Source organism: Rhinatrema bivittatum, chromosome 9, assembly GCF_901001135.1.
Source record: "Rhinatrema bivittatum chromosome 9, aRhiBiv1.1, whole genome shotgun sequence".
In the NCBI taxonomy this organism is placed as follows: Eukaryota; Metazoa; Chordata; class Amphibia; order Gymnophiona; family Rhinatrematidae; genus Rhinatrema; species Rhinatrema bivittatum.
Window position 1 is genome coordinate 97,776,791 of NC_042623.1, and position 27,014 is coordinate 97,803,804.

Consider the following 27,014-nt stretch of genomic DNA (forward strand, 5'->3'; position numbering starts at 1 on the left):
AGAAAATGTAAGTTATTATTTTAAGATGAAAAGCAAGAAAAACAAACATACAGCCATTAATTCTGAGCCACTAAGAGGTAAGCTGAGTCTGGATTTGAAGAGGCAAAGTTGGGTATGCAAATGGACAAGACAGCTTGACCCACTCACCTACTGGAGCTTCTGAATTAGTTCTGATCACGCTACAGAAATCTGCAGTGGGCTGCTCATTGAACCTTTTCTTCCAATACAAAATATACCTGGGGAAAAAAAAAAAGTCGTTAGAATCCCATTTTAACAAGGAGGCCTATGCACAAAAAAAAAAAGTTAAAATGAGTGTACTATGGTCTAATCCCCTAATGTGGGGATAAAATTTCAATTTAGTGCATATGTGAGTACATTAACATTTATTGCACTCACATATGCAATAAATATTGAAATAGCTAAACATTTAAGTAGCATGACCTCATTAGTATGCCATGTCCTTAAGGCAGGGGTGCTTAAACCGTTGCTTGGGCCCTCCCGAGCCAGTCAGGTTTTCAGGATATCCTTAATGAAGATGCATGAAAAATATTTGTATATACAGAAGATAGTGCCTGCAAATAAATCTCATGCATATTCATTAGACATATCCTGAAAACCCGACTGGCTGGGAGTAGGGTGGGCCCAAGACCCAGTTTAAGCACCCCTGCCTTAAGGCCTCATAAAGGAGCTAAATGTAAGGTACACTTTCAGTGGTCATGTTTCCCAAATGATCCAGAAAATGTCTTGGAAGCTCAAGATCGTGAAGAGATTATGCCCATGTTTGGATATTTGGGCTTTCAAAATGGTGATTCAAGCACTGACAGTGTCTCTATTGGATTATTGTAATGGCCTGGGTGTAAGTCTCCCTGAGAGACTCACACATAGGCTTCAGGTAGTCCAAAATGTAGCAGCTCAGTTATTAAAAGACTTATTGTAAGGCTCCTAGTATTCCAGTTCTTTGGGCTTTACACAGGCTTCCGGTTAAGACCCAAGCTCAGTTAAAGATTTATTTATTTAAAAGCATTTATTACCCACCCCTCCTAACAGTTCAGGGTGGGGTACAAAAATATAAACAGAATAGTTAAAAACATGTGTCAACAAAACAATACTATGTCAAATGACAAAAAAAAAAAAAATAAGTAACAGCTACATAACATAGCTGCCAGGTAGCCAGTTACCATGGTATGCTACAGAGTAAGCATGCAGAGTAATTAAAGAGGCTAATTATCAGGAAAAGCAATTTGGAACAGATATGTTTTTAAAAGTTGTTGAAACAATATTTATTTTTAATTTTTCTATACCGAATTTCCTGTATAAGATACAAATCAATCCGGTTTACAGAGAACGGGAACTCGCCCGGGGCTTGTCTGGCCAGGGCTTTTTACATTAAAACATTAAAATTTACATAACATTGCATTAAAATTTTAAAACATTTTACATTGAAAACGTTAAACATGGCTTATTTACAGTAACAGATAAACATAGAATACCGTTAAATAAACAGCTCAGAGTAAGTAGCTCCGATCAACATGAGTGGGAGGTAGATCGGCCATGAGATCCCTACTGTACAATAATGGTTACAATAGTATGTCTTGAGGAGACAATAATGGTGATTGCATTGATGAAATTAATGTTATGGCTGCAGAAAGTTTGGAGCTGAATAGCTCCAAACTTTTTTAGACAATATGGAGTCTCTAGTTAATCGTATCTTATTCGGCAGGGAATTCCATAACATAGGGCCATACATTGAAAATGACTGCTCCCTCGTCACCATAAGTCATGCAACTTTAGGAGAAGGAAGATCTAAGAGAAATTGATCAGCAGAATGCAAGGCACTATTGGAGTATGAATTATTAATGTAGATTGTATCCAAATGTGAGGAAATTTTATGGAGAAGATTGTGAATGATTACAGCAATTTTGTATTGAACCCGATAATGAACTAGAAGCCAAAGTAATGATTTAAGGACTAGTGCTATGATCATAAATGTGCATTCCAGTAAGTAATTGTGCAGCAGAATTCTGTATGATTTGGAATGGGTGTAATGATGATTGTGGCAAGCCAGCAAAGAACGGCAGTAGTTAAGACCATATAATATGAGAGTTTGTAAGACAGTACGAAAATTGACAGGTTCTAGTAGTGGTTTGAGAAGTAGTTTGAGCTTTAAAAAAAAAAAAAAATTGAACAACCAATTGTATATGAGGTTTCATGGAGAGTTCTGGGTTAAGAACATCCCAAGATTCTAAGCTTTTTGACAGAAATGAAACTCAGATCTATTGTATGTGAGAAATGAGGAATTTGGGTAAGAAACAGGTTGGCCTAATAAAAGAACTTCCATCTTATCACATTAAGGGAGAGCCTATTCTGAAAGAGCCATTCCTGCACCTTGGATAAACAATAAGAAAAAAACTGATTAGCTTCGCGCCAAGTAGATTTCAACAGAAAGGTGAACTAGATGTCAGCCTAGAGTTTGAATGACAAACCAAGTTGGCCAAGAATTGGACATAAAGGAGTAAGATTAAAAAGAACAGAGGAAAGAGCAGATCCTTGTGGGCCCCCCAGATTGAATATGATGCCAAAATGATGTAAAGGAGTCAGATAAGGAGAAAACCAATTGAGAACAAAACCACCAATACCTATGTCTTTCAGTCTCAAAAGCAGAATACTGTGATCCAAAGTATCAAATGTGGCACTAATATCTAACAATACAAAGATATATCCTGAGCCAGAATCAAATAATCGGTGAAAGATGTCGAGTAAGGACATGAGTAATGTTTTGATATTATGTGCTTTACAGAAACCAAATTGAATTGTCTTTCAAAAATTGAGTTAGCTGATGAAGTGCAGCAGTCTCAACTATCTTCGCAAAAAACAGGAGAGAAGAGAATGGTCGATAATTGTCTAATTCTAGAATGCAAGTGATGGCTTCTTTAGGCATGGCCTGACAGAAACTCTTTTTAGACAATCCGGAAGAATAGCTAAAGCTAATGAAAGATTAATAAAATGTCAGCAATGGGTCAACTGATTCTCTCACAACAGCACAAGGATCAAGAGTTCAGGTGGAACTGTTCATAGAAATTACCAATTTTATTCATTCTAATTGTGAACTTCATCAAAATGATCCCAAGTGGGAGTATTTATGTCTATTGAAATAGGGACATCAGTAGTGGCAAAGGATGATGATAATTTCAGAACTATGTTATCAAAATGTTTGGTGAAAGATTTGCACAGTGAATTGGAAACTGTAAAATAAGAAAGCTATGACTATTATGTTGACCTTTCATGCACTACAAGGGTTGGGACCAGATTAGTTGGACAATAAGTTAAGATGGTATATCCCAAGGCGACAACTAAGATCAAGTCAGGGTGCTTTATTCATTTGACTATTTTTTAAAGAATTGAGATGGATATGACTACAGGCTAGGGCTTTTTCAACTGTAGCATCAAAAATATGGAGCTCACGTCCTATTGATTTAAGGATGAAGATAAATTATCTTACTTTTCATACAAAGATTACGGCTTGGTTATTCTCTCAGTGATTACCATTAGCAATTTTAAGCAGGGATTATAGTATTGTGCTTTATTTTACTTATGAGCATTGCAGTTTTTGGTAAGCTAGTATTTTTTTTTTTAATTTATATGCTGCTCTATAACAAAAGCTCTGAACTGCTCATAGGAAAACACTCATAATAAAATACATTTCAAAATACAATAAATAGATCAGATACAATTTCACTAATGAACATGAGACATCACTGTCATATAGGGTGAAGCAACTTAATATTTAAGAATGTAAGGTGAAACAAATAAGTTTAAAGGATAATGCTGTTTTTGAGAGGATGAGTATGTATTTATTTAAAAATCTTATAAACTGCAACTTCCTAGAAAAAATTCCATTCAGTGTGGGCAACAAATTTCCAATAATAAAATTATACACAAACAAATAAAACACAATCATAAAATACACATAAATATAAGATCTTTTTCTGACAATGTGAAATTTTCAGCATTGATGTTAAGTATCTTTTTATTCCTAGTTGTGCAACATTTTAAGTATGCCTGTTTAACTATATGTCACCTTGGAGAGTTCTTTTTTTAGACCTGGGGAAGTGGCTATTAAAAATTTTTAAATAAAAACAAAACAAAACAGAATTGAGTTCTTGTCTAGGACTGTAGTAAACTGCTAGTGAACCAGTTTAGCTTACTAGCAGTTTACAAATCGGGGCGGCCATGACCTGGGTTTTCCTCTCAACAACCTGGGTGTCACCCCCCACCCCAAGACCTCTATATGAGAAGATCCCTTCCCTGAGAAACAATCCTCCCCTTAAAGAAGACCTCCTCCCTCAGTAAACCCCCTTCTTCCCACAATGTGTGCAGTTCAAAGATCCAGGTGCCCTTAGGGATTGCCATATTGTTTCTGGAAGTCAAGCTGGTAGGAGGAAAGAAATTTTTCTTCTGCCAGTTCAGTCTTACTGTGCATTTAGAAAGGTAATGATGTACTTTAGGAGAAAGGGTGTTCCCTCAGGTTAAATTGCCCTTTCACTCTGGGACAGTTAGGGTGGAGGAATGAGCCTACTATACCTATTAATGGTTTGCTATGCAATGCATGTGTGTGTTGCACTTGCTACATTTCTTTTCCTGTGCTAACATGCTCTTTACAGAGCACCTGTGTGATGCATATCATTACTTGGCACATTTTTAGTACACAGATCCCCGTATGAGCTATTGGGTATGAACATTGGAAGATCCAGTGGCACCTAATAGGCAATGAGAAGCACAGAGTGTGTAGTTCAGAAGAGAATTGCCAACTCACTCCAGTTTGACCAAATAGGCCCGGGCTGGTCCTGGATTTGCTCCACTGAATGCACTAAGCTGTAAGTTATGATAATTCCACTTCTTTCCCCTTAGATGATCAGAACTATGACTCTATATATGCAATGGGGCAAATCCATGATTGGTTCATCCTGTTTGGTTGACCCAGAGTGAATTGGCAAACCTTGAACCTGCCAGGGTTCCTGTAGCTGTCTGGGCATGCTGTCTGGAGAACGAAAAAAAAAATCAAAGTTGGAGGATTATAATGGGGAAAAGACCCCTTTTCCTCCACCCCCTCCCTCCCCCCCCCCCCCAAAAAAAAAAAAAAAGTTAAAAAAAATGTACACTATTTCACACTAAAACAACACAGGTTAAAAAACACCAAAAAACAAAATAACACACACCTACACCAGCAAAGCAACAATGTGAAGGTACATAAATGTATTACAAGGAAAATATTAATATAATTTTCCCCTGATGTTTTCTGATAGTCCCCAATATATACTAACCAACCAGGAACTGAAAATGGCACTGACAGATATAAAAATAACTCCTTAAAAATGTTTAACAAAAAACAAAACAAAAAAGTCCTGTTGCTGTGTTAAATTCCATCCTCAACGGCTCTTAAAATCATAGCGTTGTGCAGAGGTCCGGTAGCTGTGCTGGTCCTAGAGAGAAAGGGATGTTTTGCAGGTCATGGCACCTTTTATTGGATCATCGAAGGAAATAAACCAAAAGGCAGCGCTGAGCATCCGACACCACCTAGGTCTCCTCTGAAACCATGGCAGCAAGAGGAGACAAGAGGCAAGCACCGGCTCAGGTCAGCAGCACACTAAACCGGAACATTTCATGCCAGCGTCAGGTTTTATTATGCTGTAATCCATTCTTTATTGTGCTGTGGACCCTCTGACGCAGCAGAATAAACCCTGATTTATAGCACAATAAAACCTAACGCCTAGAAATGGGACCAGATGTATTTTGGAACAAGAGACAGATCTGAAACAAGGCCTCTGGTATAAAAAAAAAAAAAAAAAGTCATTCAGATTGACTTTCAAAAAAACCAAACAAAAAAAAACCCCCTGCTACTGCACTTTACTCACCTAGCACTCAAATAAAACATAGCCTAAGATGTGTAGCACTAATGACCCGTTATTTAAATACAGGGTAGGGGGGAGCTTATGCGATATATCCCGCTGGACCAATGTCTGCATCAAAATGTTCATCAATCCTAAGCCCAATTATACATTTATTTACATAAAGTCTGCGCATGTAGGCAACAAAAGGGTATATACTGCTGCCATTAAAGGGTCAGATGTACTCAGCATATTTCCCAGAGACACAAAATTAGAAAATGCTTTAGTAGATCAGACCCAAAGTTAAACATGTTACTAGATAGAGATCCCAGCAGCTCTGGACCATCTAGGACAGGCTCAGCCAGTCCTGCTCTGGTGGACGAACTTGTGAAGTCAGCTACAAGCCCAAGCATGTGCTCAGGAAAAAAAAAAAAAAAAAAAAAGAAGGACTGGGTTATTAATTTATTCGATTTTAGATCCCACCTCATAAAATTATGCTCAAAGCGGGTTTAGTCTGTCTTAGTCGACCTGGAGGACTCTCCTTTTCTGGGGGAAAATCAGAGCTACACCTTCCTGCTTGCAGTGGGGCAGTATCAGGCCTGGCTCAGCATGTTCCCTCAAGACATGGGTAGTATACATTAAAGCAGCAATTCTGAGCTGCCTGCATCTACTTTTACACAATGCCTACCTTTGTAGCTACATTTTCAAAGGGAAGCCACATAGGGAGTCTCTCTTTCAAAAATTAGTGAATGTAAAAATTGCACAGTTTAGGTGTCTGTGTACTTTGCATTTGCTATTTAGGGGGAAGGGGCAGAGAGGCTAAACTAGCACCTGCACTTTTGAAAAGGCCAAGTCCATGCACCATTTGACCTCCCCGACTTCCCTAAATATGCTCAAAAAAGGCTCCTTTACACTTCAGCTGAAAGATGCCCTGTGAACCCTGTGAGCACGTTTGAGCCACTCTAAGGCCAGTTTGCCCTGGTAGACAGACCTGTTGCAACACTGCCCTTTTCTGCTTGGCTAAAAAAAAACCAAAAAAACCGCATGCGCTTCCAGAGTGCACAGGCTGTTCGCCAGATTGAAGGGAGATGCTCCAGGGGAGGAGAATAGGGCAGGGGCAGCGAAACATCACGCAGATATTCGATGTTCATGTGCACAATCTCCTATCAAACATTTGCCTGTGGGCATCTTCTACCCACTTTCGATTTTTAAAAAGAGAAGCTATCCCCATGGTTTCTCTTTGATAATTACCTGCACAAGGTAAGCAAGCAGAAAGTACTTGAGGGACCGCAGCTATAAAGGGCTGGCTGAAAATGACCCCTTTATAACTGCCCAGAATGTTATATAGTTTTAAGTTTTTACCTAACAGAAACAGACATTGGCACCATCGTCATGATGAGTACAAAATCAGAGTCTGCTGACTGCTGCAACCAACAGAAAGTGTGTAGGAAAGAGGAGCCACCTCACGCCATCCACGTCTACATGTATCGTGAACAGTTCTTCCAATGGAAGAAAAACCCTTGGCGAGCTAGAAGGCGCATGCGTACCATCATCTGGATCACTGTTTTTCAAGCCGGTTCTGGAATACCACTCACTGCCTCCCCCTCAGTCAGGTTTTCAGGAACTCCAGAATGAGCATGCATGAGATAGTTTTCCACATGGTGCATGGGTTGACTCAGTGACAGTTTTGTCACATCATGCAAAGAATCCAGTGTCCCACCTAGGTAAAATTTCTGCAGCTTCACTTTGCCATCCATTTAGCCACAAGAATTTTTTTTCAGTTCCTTTTAGTAAGATTTATAAAACTACAATAATTTATTACTTCTTTATGTCGGCCATTTTGTTCAGCACATGGGTGGAAAGCTCCTGCGGATCTCAGGCCACATTTACCAAAATTCCTTTTGTAACTGAAGCAAATGTGGAAAGCTACAGCACTTTGCATGTTTCTGGTCAGAGGAGATTACTGATTCAGCCAAGTTCCACTCCCTCGCTCTTTCCCACTTCCTCTCTCTTTTCTTCTGCCCCCATTCCCTGTCTTCCTCTATCTGCTTCTCCTTCCCTACCTCCTCCTTTTCTCTCTTGCCCTGCCCCACCCTCTCTTTCTCTCCCCACCTAGGATCCCCCTTCCCGAATGACCAGCAGTAGGAGGAAGAGCGTGGTGATGCCTTGGCCACATCCTCCTCCTCCCAGTCCGACTGCCGCTTTGAACCATGTGATTGTAGAGAGTCCCGTGCTGTTCAAAACTGTCGGGCCCAAAGCTGCAGAGGTGGAGGAGGGCAGTCAAGGCATCACAACTCAACTCTTCCTGCAGCTGAATCGCTGCTGCCTGATGACCCAGCCCCAGATCTCCTGCAGCAATTTTGCAAGAAGGGTCAGATTTTGGTGCTGCCAAGACCCATCTCATTCAGACATCTGTGCTGGTATAACACAACACTACAAGGATAAGAACAGTCTTCCATTTCTGACATCCTATTTTTACCTAATACCAGAAAAGGTAATTGGACACTTTACTTTGCATGTGCCATTTTTAAATGGAGAAATAAGCCATTGGTAACAGATGGCTTTGTTACAATCTATTAGCTAGCCTCTCTTTTTCCTGCAAATACAATGTTTGAATAAGCAAAGTAGCTTAATACATTTTTCTCTCTCAAAGTATTAACTATAAATCCCTCTTTAGCTAGAGCAAAAGCATGGAAATACAGTATCCAGTAGTAATAAGGTTCCAGAGGATGTTCCTATAACCTTCATTTCGCCTACTTTCAGAAAACAGACCTTGAGGCATGGTGGTTTATTGAATACACAGTTTCCATGGGAGAAAGGCAGAAGGTAGTGGACAAACAAGACACAGCTTATAAAATATTTCTATGGCAGTGGCCAGTCCAGGTCCTTGAAAGTACCCTGCACATCCATTTCAAGTTGCTTATTCCCAGAAGATGTGACAATCTCTACATCTACCAAGCTAATACATTTTAATGGACCTATCCCTTCAGAAACTTATCCTATGACAATTCACTCTCTCTTTTTCCCTGTGAGCACAGAGTATCTAAGTACTATATACATCTTCTGTTTGTGCACAAGACTTCCTGCTTTTTCCTTTTAACAGTTCAGTAGAAACCAGTACTGGGATTCTGGTGCCATGAACCTTCATTTGCTACTACCCAGAGAATTGTTTTCCTTTTTTTTTTTTTTTTTTTTAAATAGATTCTCCCCTCCCACTGGTCCTAGTTTGGTCACTGCAGCACAGTCCTGAGGGTGAGAGCCAGGCATCAGGGGCTCCCCCTTCTAGAACCCTGTACCATGGGTTCTAAATCTGGCCACCAGGTGTCACCTTTATTGATGACCATGACTCCCTTTCCCCTTCAGGTTTGGTAAAATGCTTACTGGGCTTGTGGATGACATGACCTAGAAATTGAACCAGACACACTCTTCATGGCCGCTCACAGCTCCGCCACCAAGCCACCCATTATACATCCTCTGAAAGTGTAGAATTCAAGGATTTTATCTTTGCCTGAATGTTTTCTTACCCATAAGCCCTCTTGAAACGGAGTAAATATGTGGAACCTTTTAGTGATAATGCTCCAGTTTAAGGGGGAATTATAGCTAAAACACTTAAAAAGGGGAAACATTCTCACCCATTACTGAAAGCAGTGGTGATTCAGCCGGGTCATACCAGGGCACCAAACAAACTTTTAAACTGCAAAACATTTAGAAGATAGGGGAAAGGTGCCACACACTAAAGCACCATACGAATTTTTTTTTTAATTCATGGACGATAACTTCCTGGCTGCTGATCTTCAGCCAAGAAGTGCCAATGTCTGGTCTGCGGGTTTCAAAAATGCTTATGATGCAGGAAGTGGCAGCTGGAGGAACTCATCCCACCAGTCACCAAAAGAAGGCTGCTGGCCGCACACCTGACCTGAGCTGAGGTGGCCAATGGGACGAGCTCAGTCAGCCACAGAGGAGAAGAAAAATCCAGGTAGTGAGGGCAACGAGGTCTGGGGGAAAGGAAGGGTGTGTGGTAGAGAGAAGGTTGGTGCTGGCACAATCCTCCATCTCCCCCCCCCCCCCCAATCATTTGGTTACCAAGCCGGCACTTTTTTTTTTTTTTAATCACACAACACCCCTGACTGAATGCCTGATTTACTTTAATTTCAGGAAATATAACTTGTGGAAAGATGCTTTATTGTGCAAACAATGCTTGCATGGGAAAAACAGGCAGTGTATTAAGACCACCACGACACAGTCTATTAAGCAACCCATTATGCCTAGCAGGCCAATACAGTAAAGTGGGGCCGCGGTTACCCCGCTCCTAACCCGCTTTCTACTCATTTTCCGGCCGCGTTAGCCCTTCCTGCGATACACTATTCCCTTTAACCCATCCTTACCGCCTCTTTAAATCCCCGGGTAACCCCTTCCGCACGCGGCATGTATATTAAATGTAAACGATCGAATTAGCTATTCCCTCCCATACAGTAACGCGCGCCCCGACCCTCGCTATTTTACCCTGCCATTTTGCCGCGCGTTTAACCTGCTAACTTACCGCCTACCCTTACCCCTGCGTTAGAGGCAGAGGTAAGGGTAGGCGGCAAACTTTCCCCCCAAAAGGAAACCTCTAAAAACCTAAAATCCCCTCCTCCCGAAGCGACTTTTTGTTGTTTTCTTACTTTTTGTTGCTTTCAGCTCCTTCCCTTGTCTGCCGTCCTCCGGAGGGGCAGCCGGTGGCGAAAGCGGCTTGCAGCGTTCCCTTGCGACCATGTGCAGCGTCTTTTGGGAGGAACCGGAGTCCTAGTGCCTCCAGTGCCCTGGAGGAAAAATCCTCCCCCCCCCCCCCTCGGAGAACCCAGCTGGGGTTGAGAGGCGCGAGTACTGAGTGAATCCCCTTCCCCAGGGCAGTGCCCCTGACAGGGGCTGCAAGGTAGCGAAGCGTACTTTCATTGGCCTGAGCGCCCGTCAATTTGGGTGCTCCAGCCAATGAAAGCACAGACGGGTGCGCGTGACGCACGCCATGACGTCACGCTCAGGCCAATGAAAGCACGCCCGTCTGTGCTTTCATTGGCTGGAGCGTGACGCACGCCATGACGTCACGCTCAGGCCAATGAAAGCACGCCCGTCTGTGCTTTCATTGGCTGGAGCGCCCGTCAATTTGGGCGCCCCAGCCAATGAAAGCACATAGACGGGCGTGACTCACGCCGTGACATCACGCGCGCCCGTCTATGTGCTTTCATTGGCTGGAGCGCCCAAATTGACGGGCGCTCAGGCCAATGAAAGTACGCTTCGCTTCGCTTCCCTCACAACCTTGCAGCCCCTGTCGGGGGCATTGCCCTGGGGAAGGGGATTTACTCAGTACTCGCGCCTCTCAACCCCAGCTGGGTTCTCCGAGGGGGGGGGGAGGATTTTTTCCTCCAGGAGAGCCGGGACCTACGCGGGGGGGGACCGCTGCGAGCCGTTTTCGCCGCCGGCTGCCCCCTCCGGAGGGCGGCAGAGAAGGGAAGGGGCTGAAAAGCAACAAAAGGTAAATTGGCACATGTCGAGCCGCTTCGGGAGGAGGGGATTTTCGGTTTTTAGGTTTTCATGGGTTAAAGTTGGGATCCACTTTCTGGTGCCTGTCATTTCAAATGACAGGTACCAGCGCACCCAGGATACTGTATAGGCGCTGTATTAAGCGCCTATACAGTAAAATGGGTTGCGCGGGCCTAACGCTTCGCCTAACGCTTTGCAGACGCGGCTTGCATTTGCAAGCAATTTAAATAGAGTATCGAGCGGTATGTGATCAGAACAGTGCATGGGGCAAACGAGGTGCGCCCGGCACTGCCGCACTCTAACGCGGCCTTACTGTATCGACCCGTAGGTAAGTACACAATCTGAACTGTGCCTACTAGAACAACTTCAGTTTTTGAGATGGACTTCAGTGTTATTTTCAGGTATTGGTGCCATGATTTTCCCTCTCAAAAGGTATTTTCATGTATTATTCCTCTTCAGATCAAAATGGAGGCTTCTACCAGAATGCAAGTTCTAAAATGTGCAGGCTTGTACTTTTATTGAAAACAAAATCACCAAAAAATACAGGGGGGCATTTTCAGCCACTGTTCTTCCAGAAAAGTTAGCCAGATAAATTTATCCAGCTACCTAACCTTTTTTCTATCAGGACACACCTGAGACACGATGCTCACATGTGGGACACACTGATCACATGACCATCAAGGGAGTAAATATAAACATATGCTCTGCTTCCACAGGAATTCCCCGCTTCCTAAAAATGGGTGCAGAGCAGAACTAAGACATTTCCCTGTACAACTCACCATACAAAAAAAAAAAAAATAGATGATCATGGTGTCATCTCAATAAAAACTTCACAAACTTCCTCTCCTACCAGGTGCATTATAAAACAATATAAAACCTGGGAAAAACCTCAAACCCCCACTCAGTAGATGTCAATCAAACCTGCCATACTGCAGCAGCACTAACTCCAAGAAATGAAACAGCAATAGCCCTACCCATGAAAAGACAGCAGTTCACCCCCAGTGTAATATAATATTGAGAAAATACAACAAATAAGGCTGATACAAATCCCTACATGCTAGTAAAGTATCTCATCTCAGTCACAAACACAATAAGGAACACAGACAGACCTGACTTTACTAAATATAGAATAAAAGACCACAAATTACAAATGTGGTAACAAAAACTGGAATGGAAACCCCAAAAAGCTACTCTGCATGCCGTGCAAAACTGGAGAACTAGAAACAGAAATATATTTCCTCTTGCACTAAGTACAGTTCAAAGAGAGAAGAAATGCAGATTCCCAAAACTGACATATTATGTCTCTTATACTGAATCACTCCCCTCCATGCAGCCATCAGCCCTCACTTCCCCAATTACTCAATCATCCCTTCACATCCTCATATCCCTGTCCAACATTACCGACACTCCCCCCCCCCCCCCGCATTATCTTCCCTGTGCTTCCCCTCTCCCCTGCACAACACTCCCATCCTTCCCTACCCAGAATGCATCCGACCACCTCTTTCCCACCCCTTCCTGCTCAGGAGCCCCATCCCCTCCTGCCTCCACCTCTCCCATATGCTTTCACCGGCACACATGCTCACATTTGCATTCATTGCCACATGCTTGCACTCATGCTTTGGCACACATACATGCGCTCATTCACATGCTGACATACATGCTCTCACTGACACACATGCTCACAACAAACCCACACAAGTTCACATATGCTCTGACGCTCACAAAAATGCTTGTGCTGGTGACTCAGGAAGCTCCTTTTTACCTCCAAGATCTTCAGCAACACGTGCCCCTTGAAAAAGTATCTCAGTTGCGCATCAGTGTTGTGCAGACAAGCCATGGTGTGAGGCAAAACCAGCAAAGAAGAATTATGTAGCAGGGCGGGAAGAGGGAACTTGTGTTATTCGCTAGAGCTCCCTGGGGTCCCTGCCTGCAGTAGCAAAAGCAGATTGTACACTCGGGGGTTACCTCAGGGGCGCTGCAGTGCACAGAGACAGGGAGGGATTATTGGCCACAGGAACACGGTGGGTCTGTGTGCTGAAAATAGCAAACACCACAAGTTCCCTCCTCCCGCCCTGCGAAATAATTCTTCTTTGCTGATTTGCCTCACTCCATGCCTTGTCTGCACAACACTGATGCGCAACTGAGATTTTTTTTTTTTTTTTAAACTTCACATGGCATCTCTGGGGAGAGGAACTGGCCAGCCCGGGGGAATACAGAACTGATTTTTCCATCAGCCAGCCTCACTGGGTTTGTAGCGACTCAGACTTGGGGAGCGGGGTTGTTCCTCTTATTGACATATCCCTGACCTCTCTAGCTCAATTCTCTTAAATATCTATACTTTTTTACACTGCAGTTGGTTTCTGACTTGCATTCATGGACATGGAATTTTCAAGCCAGTTTAGCAAAGATTAGTAAAGATTGGCTTGTACTGCCCTGCTGTATTACTCTGGCTTGATTACTGTATTACAGAGTCATTTCCAATCTCATGTGTTAGCTCCCAACATTCCTGTATCACACAAACTGAGAAACGCTTAATCTCAGCCTTCTGTTTTTACAGGTGCTGACTTCCTGCCTGCCCAATATTATTGAAAGGAAGCAGTGGCTCTCTCTGTAAATGAAATGCCCTACTCCCAATCTATAATCCTTAGAGGTGCAAAATGTTTCCTTGCAGGAAAACAGCCTTGATCTATTAGCTCACGAGAAGACTATTGATATAAATCAATCTCCCTCAGAAATTTTAGAACTACTTATGTTTCCTTACATTCCATTTTTAGACATAATTTAACATCAAAGCAACCTTCTCTGCAAGTTTAGCAAAACTTAATTAACTATTATTTTCTTGGACTGTATGATCTAGCTATTAAAGTTAACTCATGGAAGGATACAACTTGTAGGCAAGCTTAGTAAAAACATAATTAAGCGTAGGTCTCATCCTAGCTATATAAATTCTGTATCCAGCACATATTAGCTAAATACAGAATCTGTCTATATCCACATACATAGACCAGTAACCTCTCTCCCTCAACATCTTTCCCCTAATTACCAACAGCATGGGTCTTGATGTTAGATTCTTCCAGCATCCCCCAACCAGTGAATTTGCAACTAGTCAATCTCTTTAAAAAAAAAAAAAAAGTGCAGTTTGTTATTACTGGAGGAGGCTATCATTCGATTGCCCTCCTACATCTAAAGCAGCTTCTTAAACAATGCACTAACACTAATAAATTAATATCTGCTTTACTGCTCCTAGCTAGTTGCTACTGTTCAGACTACAGTTCACTGCTAATACCTACACATCCTTGCTTATGTCTTAAATTGATAAAATTCTCTCATTTATAAAAAAAACTTAGCAGTTAACATGGCTCTGCAGAATTTTCTTTGAAAAGATGAGGATCATCTTAGTAGCATCCCTCTCTCACCCCCTCCCCCCATACTCGCGTTTTATTTATTTATTTATTTATTTAACAGTTTTTTATACCGACCTTCATAGTAAATAACCATATCGGATCGGTTTACATTTAACATAGGGTATAACTGAAGGAACAATTCAGGTAAACAATAAATAACCATAGATAGGAATAAGTCAAAGTTACAATCAACGGGAGTCAAGAACTTGGAAGCTTAAAACAAGCTGGAAGGAAGATAAAGGCAAGTATTAATTATGAAAGATACGATAGAGAGAACGGGTTAAAGCTTGGAAGTGCTTTAACCTGGAGGTACCAGAGTCCATAGTTCATGAAAATAAATGCCAAGGCCGGATGAGAGTGGAAGCCATTAGTGATTGTCTGGAGGATCGGAGAAGGCTTGGTGGAAGAGCCATGTCTTGAGTCTTTTTCTGAAAGTTAAGAGGCAGGGTTCCAATCTGAGGTTTGCAGGGATGTTATTCCAAATAGATGGGCCTGCTATCGAAAAAGCTCTGTCTTTGGTCGTGGAGAGACGTGTGGCCTTAGTCAGAGGAAATTGTAGAGTGCCTTTGAGAACCTCTCTAGTTGGTCTGTTAGAGGAGTGGAGTTTGAATGGGATTTCCAAGTCGAGTTGAAGTTGATGGTGGATGGTTTTGTGAATTAGGGTGATTGATTTGTATAGGATTCTAAAATTTACTGGTAACCAATGTAGGTTACTGAGGATGGGTGAGATGTGTTCACCGCGGCTGGTGCTGGTCAGCAGTCTCGCTGCCGCATTTTGTAACATCTGCAGTGGTTTGGTGGTAGATTTGGGGAGGCCTAGGAAGAGTGCACTGCAGTAGTCTATTTTGGCGAATAGTAGCGCTTGTAGGACTGTCCTGAAGTCCTGGAAAAATAGTAATGGTTTAAGACGTTTTAGAACCTGTAGTCTGTAGAAGCAATCCTTGGAGGTTGTGTTGACCATTTTCTTTAAGTTTAGTCGATTGTCTAGTATTGCCCCAAGGTCTCTAACATGCTTACAGGTAATGTGAGAATTGTGAGGTGATGGTGGCGGAAAATTGTTTTCATTTGAGGAGATGAGGAGTAGCTCTGTCTTTGAGGCATTGAGGACCAGGTTTAAGCTGTTAAGTAGATTGGTGATGGAAAGAAGGCAGTTATTCCAATGGGTAAGAGCTTTTGAGATAGATTCTGTTATAGGGATTAGAATCTGCACGTCGTCTGCATACAGATAATGAATTAAGTTGAGATCCGATAACAGTTGGCAGAGGGGGAGAAGATAAATGTTGAAGAGGGTTGGAGATAAGGAGGATCCTTGTGGTACACCTACGGTTGAATTTGTTAGGGGAGACTCTTTGTTGTTGATTTTGACCTTAAAAGTTCTATTGCTGAGGAAGGACTTGAACCATTTTTGGGCTGATCCAGAGATGCCGATATCTGCTAGGCGATCTAGAAGGATGGAGTGGTTGACTGTATCAAATGCCGCCGAGATGTCCAACAGGACTAATAGAAAGGAATGTCCTTTGTCTAACCCCATTAGGATATGATCTGTAAGTGAGATGAGGAGGGTTTCCGTGTTGCGTGCTTTGCGGAAACCATATTGCGAAGGGAATAGGATATTATGGTCCTCTAGATATTCAGAAAGCTGGGTGTTTACCAGTTTCTCCGTAAGTTTGGCAACGAATGGGAGATTAGAAATGGGTCTGAAATTCGCCAGAACATTGGGGTCTAAATTATGTTTCTTGAGGAGGGGCTTGAGAGAAGCGTTTTTTAGACTGTCTGGGTAACTTCCTTGAGTTAGAAGGCCGTTGATGATGCTTGTCAGAGGTCCTGAGATCGTGTTTGGGATGAGAAGCAGGAGTTTCGATGGGATATTATCAGCCGGATGGCTAGAAGGTTTCTGTTTTTTTAGGAGGGATTCGATCTCTTTGGTGGAAATATATTCGAAACTGTCGAACTTGGGTCTACTAAGGGAGTTGGAATTCTCTCCTGACTTGAGAGGTGTAGTGTTTGGAGGGAGGAGGGCGAGGGTATTTAGAGTTTTCTGTTGAAAAAATGCAGCGAGCTCATTAGCCTTGGTTAGAGCTTGTTCATCTGGAATAGATGGAGGGGTTGATTTAGTGATTTGTGTTACATAAGCAAATAGGGCCTGGGCATCGTACTGGAAGTGGTGTATTTTGTTAGCATAGTATTCCTTTTTTTTTGTAGAATAGAAGTCCTGTAGTGATGTAAGAATCCCTTAAATGTTGAGAGGGTAGATGTGTTAGGGGTTTTGCGCCATCTATTTTCTTTATGTCGCAATTCCTGTTTCATCTGTTTTAGTTCGGAGCTGAACCAGGGTTGATTTCCCTTTTTTGTTGGATTGATTGTTTTGGAGACTAATGGGCACCATTTGTTTGCAACTTGTTCAGTAATCTTGTACCAGGAGGAAAGGGCTGAGTCAGGATTAGATTGGTCTAAGTTAGAGAGTTCTTTGGAAAGCTGCTCACTAAGTATCTCCGATGGACATGCTTTCCTGAATTGAATGGTAGAGAGGTGCGGAGAGGAGAGTGTCTGTTTGCATGTGGAGAAGGAAGATTCAATCAAGAAATGGTCAGACCAAGGGATAGGGGTACATGTGGGTTCTGTTGTGCAAGAGAAATTGGAGTTGATGAATATTAGATCCAGAGTGCGTCCAGCTTTGTGTGTGGGGCTGTTGATGGTCTGAGTGAATCCCATTGCACTGAGGGTGGTGAGGAGGGCTTCGCAGTTCGCAGAGCGGGGTATAGCGTAGGTATGGAGGTTGAAATCACCCATAATCATTGTTGGTAGGTCTCCGTTAATATGTTTCACAATTGATTCTATGAGGGGGGAGGGATCCGTTTCTAGAATTCCCGGGGGAGCATAGACTAACAGTATTTGTAGATGTTTTGATTTGACTAACCCCAGTTCCAATTTGGAGTTAGTCTTGATTGTATGTGTGGTCAGTCTGAGTTCTTTCTTGGTGGCTAGAAGAAGTCCGCCTCCTCTTTTTTTGTGTCTGTGGAAGGTGAAAATGTCATATGTCTGGATAGGTAGTTGGTTGGTTAAGGCGATGTCAGAATTTTTTAACCAGGTTTCTGTGATGGCACAGATGTCTGGGTTGGAATCCAGGAGGTAATCATTGAGGATGTGTGTCTTTTTAGTTAAGGATTGTGCATTGAAGAGGGTTACTGAGAGTAGTGTGAGGCCTAGCAGTTGGTTCAAAGGTGAAGTCATGATTGGGATAATTCTTTTTTGTATGACGTTGGTGAAGTTGGTTGAGGGGATTCTTCTTTGATTGTGGATGATTGGGATGTTGTAAGTGTACATAGTGAGTGGGATTCTGGAGGAGGTTTAGACTGGGAGGCACTTGGAATGAATTTGGTAGCAAACTGGTGAAAGTCTGCAGTAAATAGAAGAGATGTCTGAGGATGGATGAGGGAAAGGTGTTTGTCTGAATGATGAGAGTCCTGGATGAATGCTGAGGGTGGCTGGATGAATGATGAGAGTCCTGGATGAATGCTGAGGGTGGCTGGATGAATGATGAGAGTCCTGGATGAATGCTGAGGGTGGCTGGATGAATGCTGAGGGTGGCTGGATGAATGCTGAGAGTCCTGGATGAAGATGCTGACTGTGCTGGAACGAAAGCTGTGGTGGCGTGATGAGTGCTGAGGCAGCTAGGCCTGCGCCGGATGCGCAGGCCTAGCTGCCTTTTGTTTTATATGTTTCTGGTCCCCCACTGTTCTGCGCCGTTCCAAGTCTGTCCGCATCTCTCTCAGTTCTCTTGCTGCTCATCATCTGTTTGTATCTTTGTGGTCCATCGCTGCTCTGCGTCCTTCTGTATTTCTCTTGGATCCCTTTGTTGTTCCTCTTCTGTCTGCATCTTTATCTGGTCCCTTGCTGTCCCACCTTCTGGATTTCTCTCTCCCTCTGGTCACTCCCGGTCTTAGGCTCTGACTTTACTGGCTTCCACTTCATTTCAATGCAGACTTTACCACCCCACTGGTGCTATTGCCAGGTGCTAAAATTGTAAGTTCACGCAGTAACTGAAAAACACACTCTGTCCGGTTTATGTAGTGCTGCTCTAGTTCCATAGATTCATGTGCCAACTTCTTACAGGTCCAGTTAGAAAGTTTCTTAATTAGAAGGTTTACTTTACAGGTCATCCCATGCACCTGATATCCAGCTGCACTGTGGATCAGTCTCCTCTCCTGGTTCCCTTTTCCAGGACCAGGTGGGCGCATTGTCCTTCGGATCTCTTTGTTGGTATCAGGCTGGGAATCCCATATTCCTTAAAAGCAATGGGGCGGATTTTCAGAGCCCTGCTCGCGTAAATCCGCCCAAAACCGGGCGGATTTACGCGAGCAGGGCCCTGCGCGCCGGGAAGCCTATTTTACATAGGCCTCCCGGCGCGCGCAGAGCCCCGGGACTCGCGTACGTCCCGGGGTTCTCGGAGGGGGGCGTGTCGGGGGGCGGGGCCGAAGCGCGCGGCGTTGCGGGGGCGTGTCGGCAGCGTTTTGGGGGCGGGTACGGGGCGTGGCTACGGCCCGGGGGCGTGGCCGCGCCCTCCGTACCCGCCCCCAGGTCGCGGCCCGGCCCGCAGCAGGCCCGCTGGCGCGCGGGGATTTACGTCTCCCTCCGGGAGGCGTAAATCCCCCGACAAAGGTAAGGGGGGGGGTGTAGACAGGGCCGGGTGGGTGGGTTAGGTAGGGGAAGGGAGGGTAAGGTGAGGGGAGGGCAAAGGAAAGTTCCCTCCGAGGCCGCTCCGATTTCGGAGCGGCCTTGGAGGGAACGGGGGGAGGCAGCGCGGCTCGGCGCGCGCAGGCTATACAAAATCGATAGCCTTGCGCGCGCCGATCCAGGATTTTAGTGGATACGCGCGGCTCCGCGCGTATCTACTAAAATCCAGCGTACTTTTGCTTGAGTCTGATGCGCAAGCAAAAGTAGGCTGATCGCGCTTCTTTTAAAATCTACCCCAATGTGTGAGTTGCCCTTATTCTAAATGAAACCACCAGGGATCCCAGTTGTATCTCTGGTAAATGTAAAAACCTCTGTTGCCTCCCTGCCTTGCTTCTAAAAACGTATCCTACGCCCAAATGGTGCTGCCTCACCACCTTCCTGGCTTTTTCTCCGTCTCCAAGGACACTCTTTTGCTCGTTAGAGGATGGGCTTGTTCAAACTGCTAGCCCTGTCCTAGTCTCCTGCCTTCCCTCTTAAAGAGATACTGTACTTGAACAAAAATGGGCTGCATGGTAGAGGTGTCAGATAAAAGCCATTGCTGCACCAACGCCGTAAAACAGCCTGCTTACAATACGCCAAACGGCACCCAGAGAAGCCTCAAAACTTCTGGCACAAAATAATTTGGAATGAGGAGACCAAAATTTAACTTTACGGTCACAACCATAAACGCTATGAAGAGAAGAACACCATCCCTACCGTGAAGCATGGAGGTGGATCGCTGCTGTTTTGGGGATGTGTGAGCTACAGCAACCGGGGAATTTAGTCAAAATTGATGGCGGGATGAATGCAGCATCTTATCAGAAAATACTGGAGGAGAATTTGCATTCAGCAACCAGGAAGCTGCGCATGAGGCGCAGTTTGACTTTCCAACATGACAATTATCTGAAACATAAGGCCAAGTTGTCCCTTCGGTGGCTGCAGCAGAAGAAAGTGAAGGTTCTGGAGTGGCCATCACAGTCTCCTGACCTCAACAAAATTGAGGCACTTTGGGAAGAGTTCAAACATGCAGTTCATGCTGGACAACCAAAGAATTTACAGCATTTGGAGGCTTTTGCCAAGAGGAATCGGCAGCTTTACCTCATGAGAAAATAAAGGGCCTTCACAACTATCATAAAAGACTACAAGCAGACATTGATGCAAAAAAAGGGGGCAATTCACGATATTAGGAACTAAAGGGTATGCAAACTTTTGAACAGGACCATTTTATTATTTCCTTTATTGGTATAGTTTAAATGATTGTGCTGTTCTGTGATGCATAATAGTTTAATTTGAAACACATTAAAAACAATATGTGTTTTAACTGATCACTTATGTTTTCTTAAAATGCTACACATCTTACAAATTCTGCCAGGGCTATGTAAACACATGTGCACAACTGTATATATCCACCACAGATTTCAACCAGGCTCTCCATAGGCTCTCACTCATTCACTGTCAGGAAAAACCTACCTTTTGAAATCTGCAATCAGCTTGACATCAGCTATGACAAGTTTGTGCTCAATAATCATGTGTTTGAGAAGCTTGTCCTGCTCTGTTTCAGGGGAACACTCATCACAGAAAAGACAAGGCACAGATGGAGAATTTTCCACAGCAGCAGCACCAGCTGGACTCTCTGGCAGAGACAAAGGCTCCAAGATGCAATCTCTGCTCACTGAAGAGACCAAAAAGAATACAAAACATAGAAGTAAGAATAATCTGGTGATGATTTCTACCCAGTTCTCAGAACAGAGTGATGGCAAAATTACATATTGACATACATGTACAACAAAAGTAAAAATGGAAGACAAGCAATCAGAGTAAGAGAAATACACACTGCTAAAGCTACTGTAATATGACAAATATCAATGCTGTACAAACTGTGGGGGGCACCACAATGCTCTGGAATAGCAAGAATATCTGCTAAAATGTCTAAATCACGACAAACTGATCAGCATTTGTAAATACATTTTGGCACAAACTCTCTTGCACAACTTATTCAGTAGTGAACACATTAATGAAAAATCTGTCCCAAGCCCAAGATTCTAAATCAGCAAGAAACCCATAAAAGTGAGATATTCTACGTGCAAGAGCATTTTAGAATTACATTTATACTTCTGTAATACTAGTTGTAGAACTGGTTCCCACCTAACTTTGGCACTTAAAAAACACAAATTAAATAATTTAGCATTTTGTTGTAAAATTTTGAAATCTTGCATAAGGATTTATTTTTTCACTGTACATTCTGCCCTGCAAGAGCTTCCTCTATGTGCCTCTAAATCTAATTTAAAAATGTATCAGTCACACAATCCATACAATTGTGTGACTTACACTTTGACATATATAGTATCATTTAACATATAAAACATAAAAGCAGTAAATAAAAATAAAAAATAAAATAAAATAAACAAATCATAATACTACATATGAACATTCACACAAATAAAATTAAACTATACAACAAAATACACATCTTGTAAGCCTGTTGAAAAATACAGTATATTTCTCAGTAGTTTATAAAACTATAAAATGTTTCATGCCATCGGATCAAAGTCAAAATTGATAAAGCTTTAAAATAAAAAGTCTGCTTAAATAAATAAAAAAAAAACCCAGTTCAAAAGTTAAGTTTTAATACAAGTTTGTTTATGCAATTCAACAAGTAATAGATTCCAGAGTGCAACTTCATCTACCGACAGGAACCTCTCTCTACAGGTGACTAAATTAATTTATAGTTTGGGACCTCTAACAAGCAATGACCCTCAGATCTTAAAGACCTGACTGGACGGTAGATTTTTAAAAGTGTATTTATACAAGGGAAAGAGTTAACTTAAGACTAAATGAATCATGACAAAAATTTTTATAAAAAAGCTAGTAACCAGTATAACATGTAAAACTGGTATAATATGCTCACTTCATAATGTACCTGTCAAAATTCGAACTGCTGAATTTTGTATCATCTGTATGGCTCTAATAGTGTAGGGCAGGTAGACCCAAATAAACAGGCTGATGCAATATCATATGCTGAGCCTAGCGCACAGGTTAACGAGCACTTGGACACGTGTTTTGGACGGCCGTCCATAATCCCCAATGCAATAAGGGGATCAGTATGTCCAAAACACGCGTCCAAACTCGCATGTAGCTAATAGCACTCATCACATGTAAATTTCATGTATCAGCTATCGTCCTGCGATGCAAAAAATCCTCGTGTGCTAGAAGCGCACTTTTTAAAGGGCTCAACTCAAAAACCAAAATATACTAAGTAGGAAGAACTAAAAAAAAGCAGCACCTTGCAAAAAAAAGTTGATGTTAAAAAAGATAAAAATTTCAGGGCATACAATTTACACCTACAAAATACATGCTCAGGGCCGTGTATACTGTGCATGCGTATTGTGCCAGTAAGTTAACTGCTGCGGGATAAAACGGACTCTCATAAATTGGGTACTTAATATTAATTTATTCTCTATTTCACTGACTCCTGATTGGTCCATTCACTGTAAGGTCAGTGAAAGGACCAATCCCCTTTCAGAAGGCTGTCCTAAATCAGGAATAGCCCTGCTGGGGGGGGTGAGGAGGGAGCTCTGGCCAGGCTGTTGTGGACACACAGCCACTTCTCCTGGGCACACAATGCAGAGCACTAGGGACGCATAAATTATCTATTGTGGGTCCCTTTTAGTGTGGCAGTTCATTTGTGTATTGCATCGAGTGCCCAGGAGAGGGTGGATGTGTGCGTGTTCAAAAATCATGCTTCCACTTTGGATGCATGTTTTTTTACACACATGATTTTGCATTGGTCTGAAAGGGAATTATAGTAATCGAAGCATGGCAAAATAAGGGCTTGTACTACAGTTCTAAAATCTGACATATCGAGGTAAGGTTTTAACCTATGAAGCATTTGTAACTTCCAATAGCATCTCTGAACTAAATATTTTACATAATTTTTAAGGGTTAAGTCACAATCAACAGAAATGCTTACATTTCCTGCTATTCTCCATACTGGATTTTGGTATCCCTCAGATGTGAAGTGTGAACAGAATTGAGTCTCAATCTTTCTGCTCAGAAAAATTCTCAGATTTTCCTACATTTAGTACCAGTTTATTATGTGCTAGCAATCTCTTAATGACTGTCATATAGATATCTAATGATCCAATAGTGATGTTGATATCAAATGAACAAGGGAAAAAAATTGGATGTTATATGATAAATACTGAATAAAATCACGGAGAGCGAAGAACCCCGTGGGACACCTTATTTAAGTACTGACCATGAAGATGTTAAAACTCCACATTTTACTTGTTGATTTCTAAGCTTATCAAAGAGAGTAGGTGAATAGTGAAGCCGGTGAAGTATGAACAAATGAAAAATGAAAATCAAACACACAACACCACAAGCGATACGCATGTAGCTGTATTTTATTTTTTTTATATTACTTTGTCTGATCATCCATCACTATAAGATAAAGTGAGCATTGCTTTTAATTCCAAAAAAAAACCAAAACAAAACTCCGTACGGTATTTTATCACACTACAATTATCTTATTTTTAAAAAACTATGTACCGGACCGATATGGCACTTGTGTAAAGTAACGTTTCAGCATCCTTATTTTTATGTGCCTATTGTAAACCGTTGTGACGGAAGCTACTAAACGACGGTATAGAAAAGACTTAAATAAATAAAATAAATAAAATAATGTGATAAGAATGAAGAGAACCATCTCAATATAACGCCTCCAATACAGATGTGTGAAAGACAACCAAGTAAGATATTGTGATCCAATATGTCAAATACTGATGATACATCCAACAAAATCAGCAAATAGTTGGTGCTTTAATTAAATCCTTGCTAAATTATATCTCAGCAAGAGCTCTGTACTGTGGTTCTTATGAAATCCAAACTGAAAAAAGTGTCAAGTATTTGATCATCATCTAAAAACTATTGTAATTGTTGAAGCACAGCACATTCAATAACTTTGTTGGAAATGAATTGGAAGAGATAGGTCTATAATTTTGTAAATCTCTTATTTTTACCCTGTGGATTTATTTTTATCAGAGGCACCCTGCATGAGCTTTCAAGACCACATGGGTCCCTTCTTCAGACTACCTCACCTTCTGCATAGCTGCAAAGCACTTCAACCAAATCAAAAGATTTGGCTATGAAAAAATGCTGTCTTCAAACATGTATTAGCAAATTGTGCACAATGCTAAAAATAAGAAATACTGAGTGTACTGCGTTAGCCAGGTTCCCCACTACCATGAAGAAGATCTGGTTTTGATTTTAGGTGTCTGGTTCCTGCCTCTTTAAAAAAAAAAAACAAAAAAACAAATTGATATGCTACTGTAACTACAATTACAAGTGGTCCCGAATGGGAAAGGTATTGGGGTTTCCTATGGATGATCTTGCCATAGATTATAAATGACAAAGTGGTGTACAGTTTTATTAAACGTATGCACTTATAGCCAGGCTAGTAGCAGTGCTAGCAAAATTATCAGATCATCAACATATCTGTTTCTTGATTCCATACATGTTTGATGCTTTCTGAGGAAGGATGTTTCTGTTTTTCCATTGGTGCATTTTATATATATCTATGATATTAAGTCAGAGGGTGTACAGAAAAGCAGTTTTTTCTGCTTTTCTGTACACTTCCCCGGCACTGGCAGAAATTAACGCCAGACTTTGGGCAGGCGTTAATTTTTGAAAGTAAAATGTGCGGCTTTGCTGCACATTTTGCTTTCTGGATCACGCGGGAATAACTAATAGGGCCATCAACATGCATTTGCATGTTGTGGGCGCTATTAATTTGGGGGGGGGTTGGCCTCATGTTTTCGACGCGCTATTACCCCTTACTGTATAAGGGTAAAGCTAGCGCGTCAAACGCCACCGGAGCGCACTGTACTGTATCGGACCAATGGTTGGTTGTTTGATTATAAAAAAAACCCCAAAAACAAACACCTTTGTGTATCTGACTTGCCTTCCTCCACACCAGTAGTCAGAAACTGCTATTTCACATGCTGCCATTTGTGATGAGAGATCCTAAGATGGGGTAACAATGGGCCTTCATTATCAGCAGCCAGGAATTTGCCCCGGCAATTTATTTATTCAAAATTTGTATACTGCTTATCAAAATTCCTAGGTGATTTCCATATCAATATTTATAATTTGACTCCACCCTCCTCCCTTTATAACTCAGCCACTGCCACCAGCTCCATTGGCAATATTAATGGCCTAATGACAAGTTCGGGCAAGGACTGGCTCTGTCATATTTTTGTTAAAAAAAAAAAAAAAAAGCCAAAACAAACCTGTCTTATTTAATTGTGCTCAGCTCAGAAAAAAAAAAAAGAGTTGGGATTTTGCACAAAAAGTAATACTTGCTGACTTAAAAGAAATGAAGTCAACATTAATCAGAGAACTTTAAGAACAACTGTCAGATTTAAACATCAAAAGGAGAGAAAAAGATTTCCTGTAGAGCCCGTTAAAACGGCTGGGGAGAGAAAAAAATGTATATCAAGCAACTGCACTTAATAGAGGTATTCACCAGGGTCACTCTGTGGGGGAGTACAGGACAGTGCAGTTTCTTTAGTCTCAAGTGTTGCTATGGGTACGGGAGTGAAGGCATTTGTACACAAATGAAAAAGAGAAGAGGGGAATCTACTGAAAAAGCTAAACCTTAAATACTCAAAATTAAACAAAAAAAAATTTCCAGAGAAACTTAACTTTAACAGTACACATCCCCGGAGAGTTGTTGCCACGTTAAAATTAAATTACCAATATAAAATCTAAATCACACTTTAGACATATGCCACTGTAAAAGTTATAACATCCCAAATTGGTAATACCTGACAGCTTGTATTTAGGTAGTTAAGAAATCACTACAGTGCACAAAACACATTTAAGTGTATGTAGCTATAGGACAATGGCTTGATGAAGGAACTGGGTTGTAATGAATAGCATATTTTAAAGACTCCCCGGGTGCAGCAGTTTGAGTCGTATCAGCGTTTCCAATGACTATGACTATTCACTCCTGAACAGGTAAGAATCACTTAACTATACCTTCGCAGGTGAATAAAACCTCATGTGTGCTCTTTTTTTTTTTAAAGCTCAAAGCCGGAATAGCTCAATGCAATGCAAGAGAACCATCAAGAAGCAGCCTTCTATGCAATGACTTTCCAAAGAAGACGACATACACTCTGAGCATCTGATTTCTCATAACTTGGAATGGCTGAGCTAGGTTTTCCCCAACTGCCGATTTAAAAAAAAACAAAGCAAAAAAACAACAACCCCTCTTCTTTAGTTTAGGAGTTCTTTTAAAGGACAAATGAGACTTTTTTCTTTCAAATTTTCTTCCCAGAGTGGACTATTCAATTGTTTATGCATTACTTATGCTTACATGTATCAGTGTGATGCCTGCAGGGAGCTCCAATGAAGGTCAGGACATCAGTACCCTAATAATCTTAGATTCATAACAGCAGGAGAGGTAAAGTACAAAGAAAGAAAAATTAGA

The 27,014-nt window shown here is 41.9% G+C and overlaps 1 protein-coding gene across 6 annotated transcripts in view; it reads right to left on the bottom strand.

The window, feature by feature from the left end:
* Positions 1-27,014, bottom strand: part of ZNF277 (zinc finger protein 277) — a 171,117-nt gene that overhangs the window by 84,694 nt on the left and 59,409 nt on the right. For 5 of the 6 annotated variants that reach the window (XM_029616938.1, XM_029616940.1, XM_029616941.1 and 2 more), the window contains exons 2-3: positions 20,993-21,194; positions 148-236 (exon numbers count right to left, since the gene is read on the bottom strand). In XM_029616938.1, coding sequence (XP_029472798.1) covers positions 148-236; positions 20,993-21,194 — 291 coding nt within the window. Of the gene's footprint in view, positions 1-147; positions 237-20,992; positions 21,195-27,014 lie in introns of those variants that run through there. The other variant, XM_029616943.1, reaches the window with a different exon arrangement.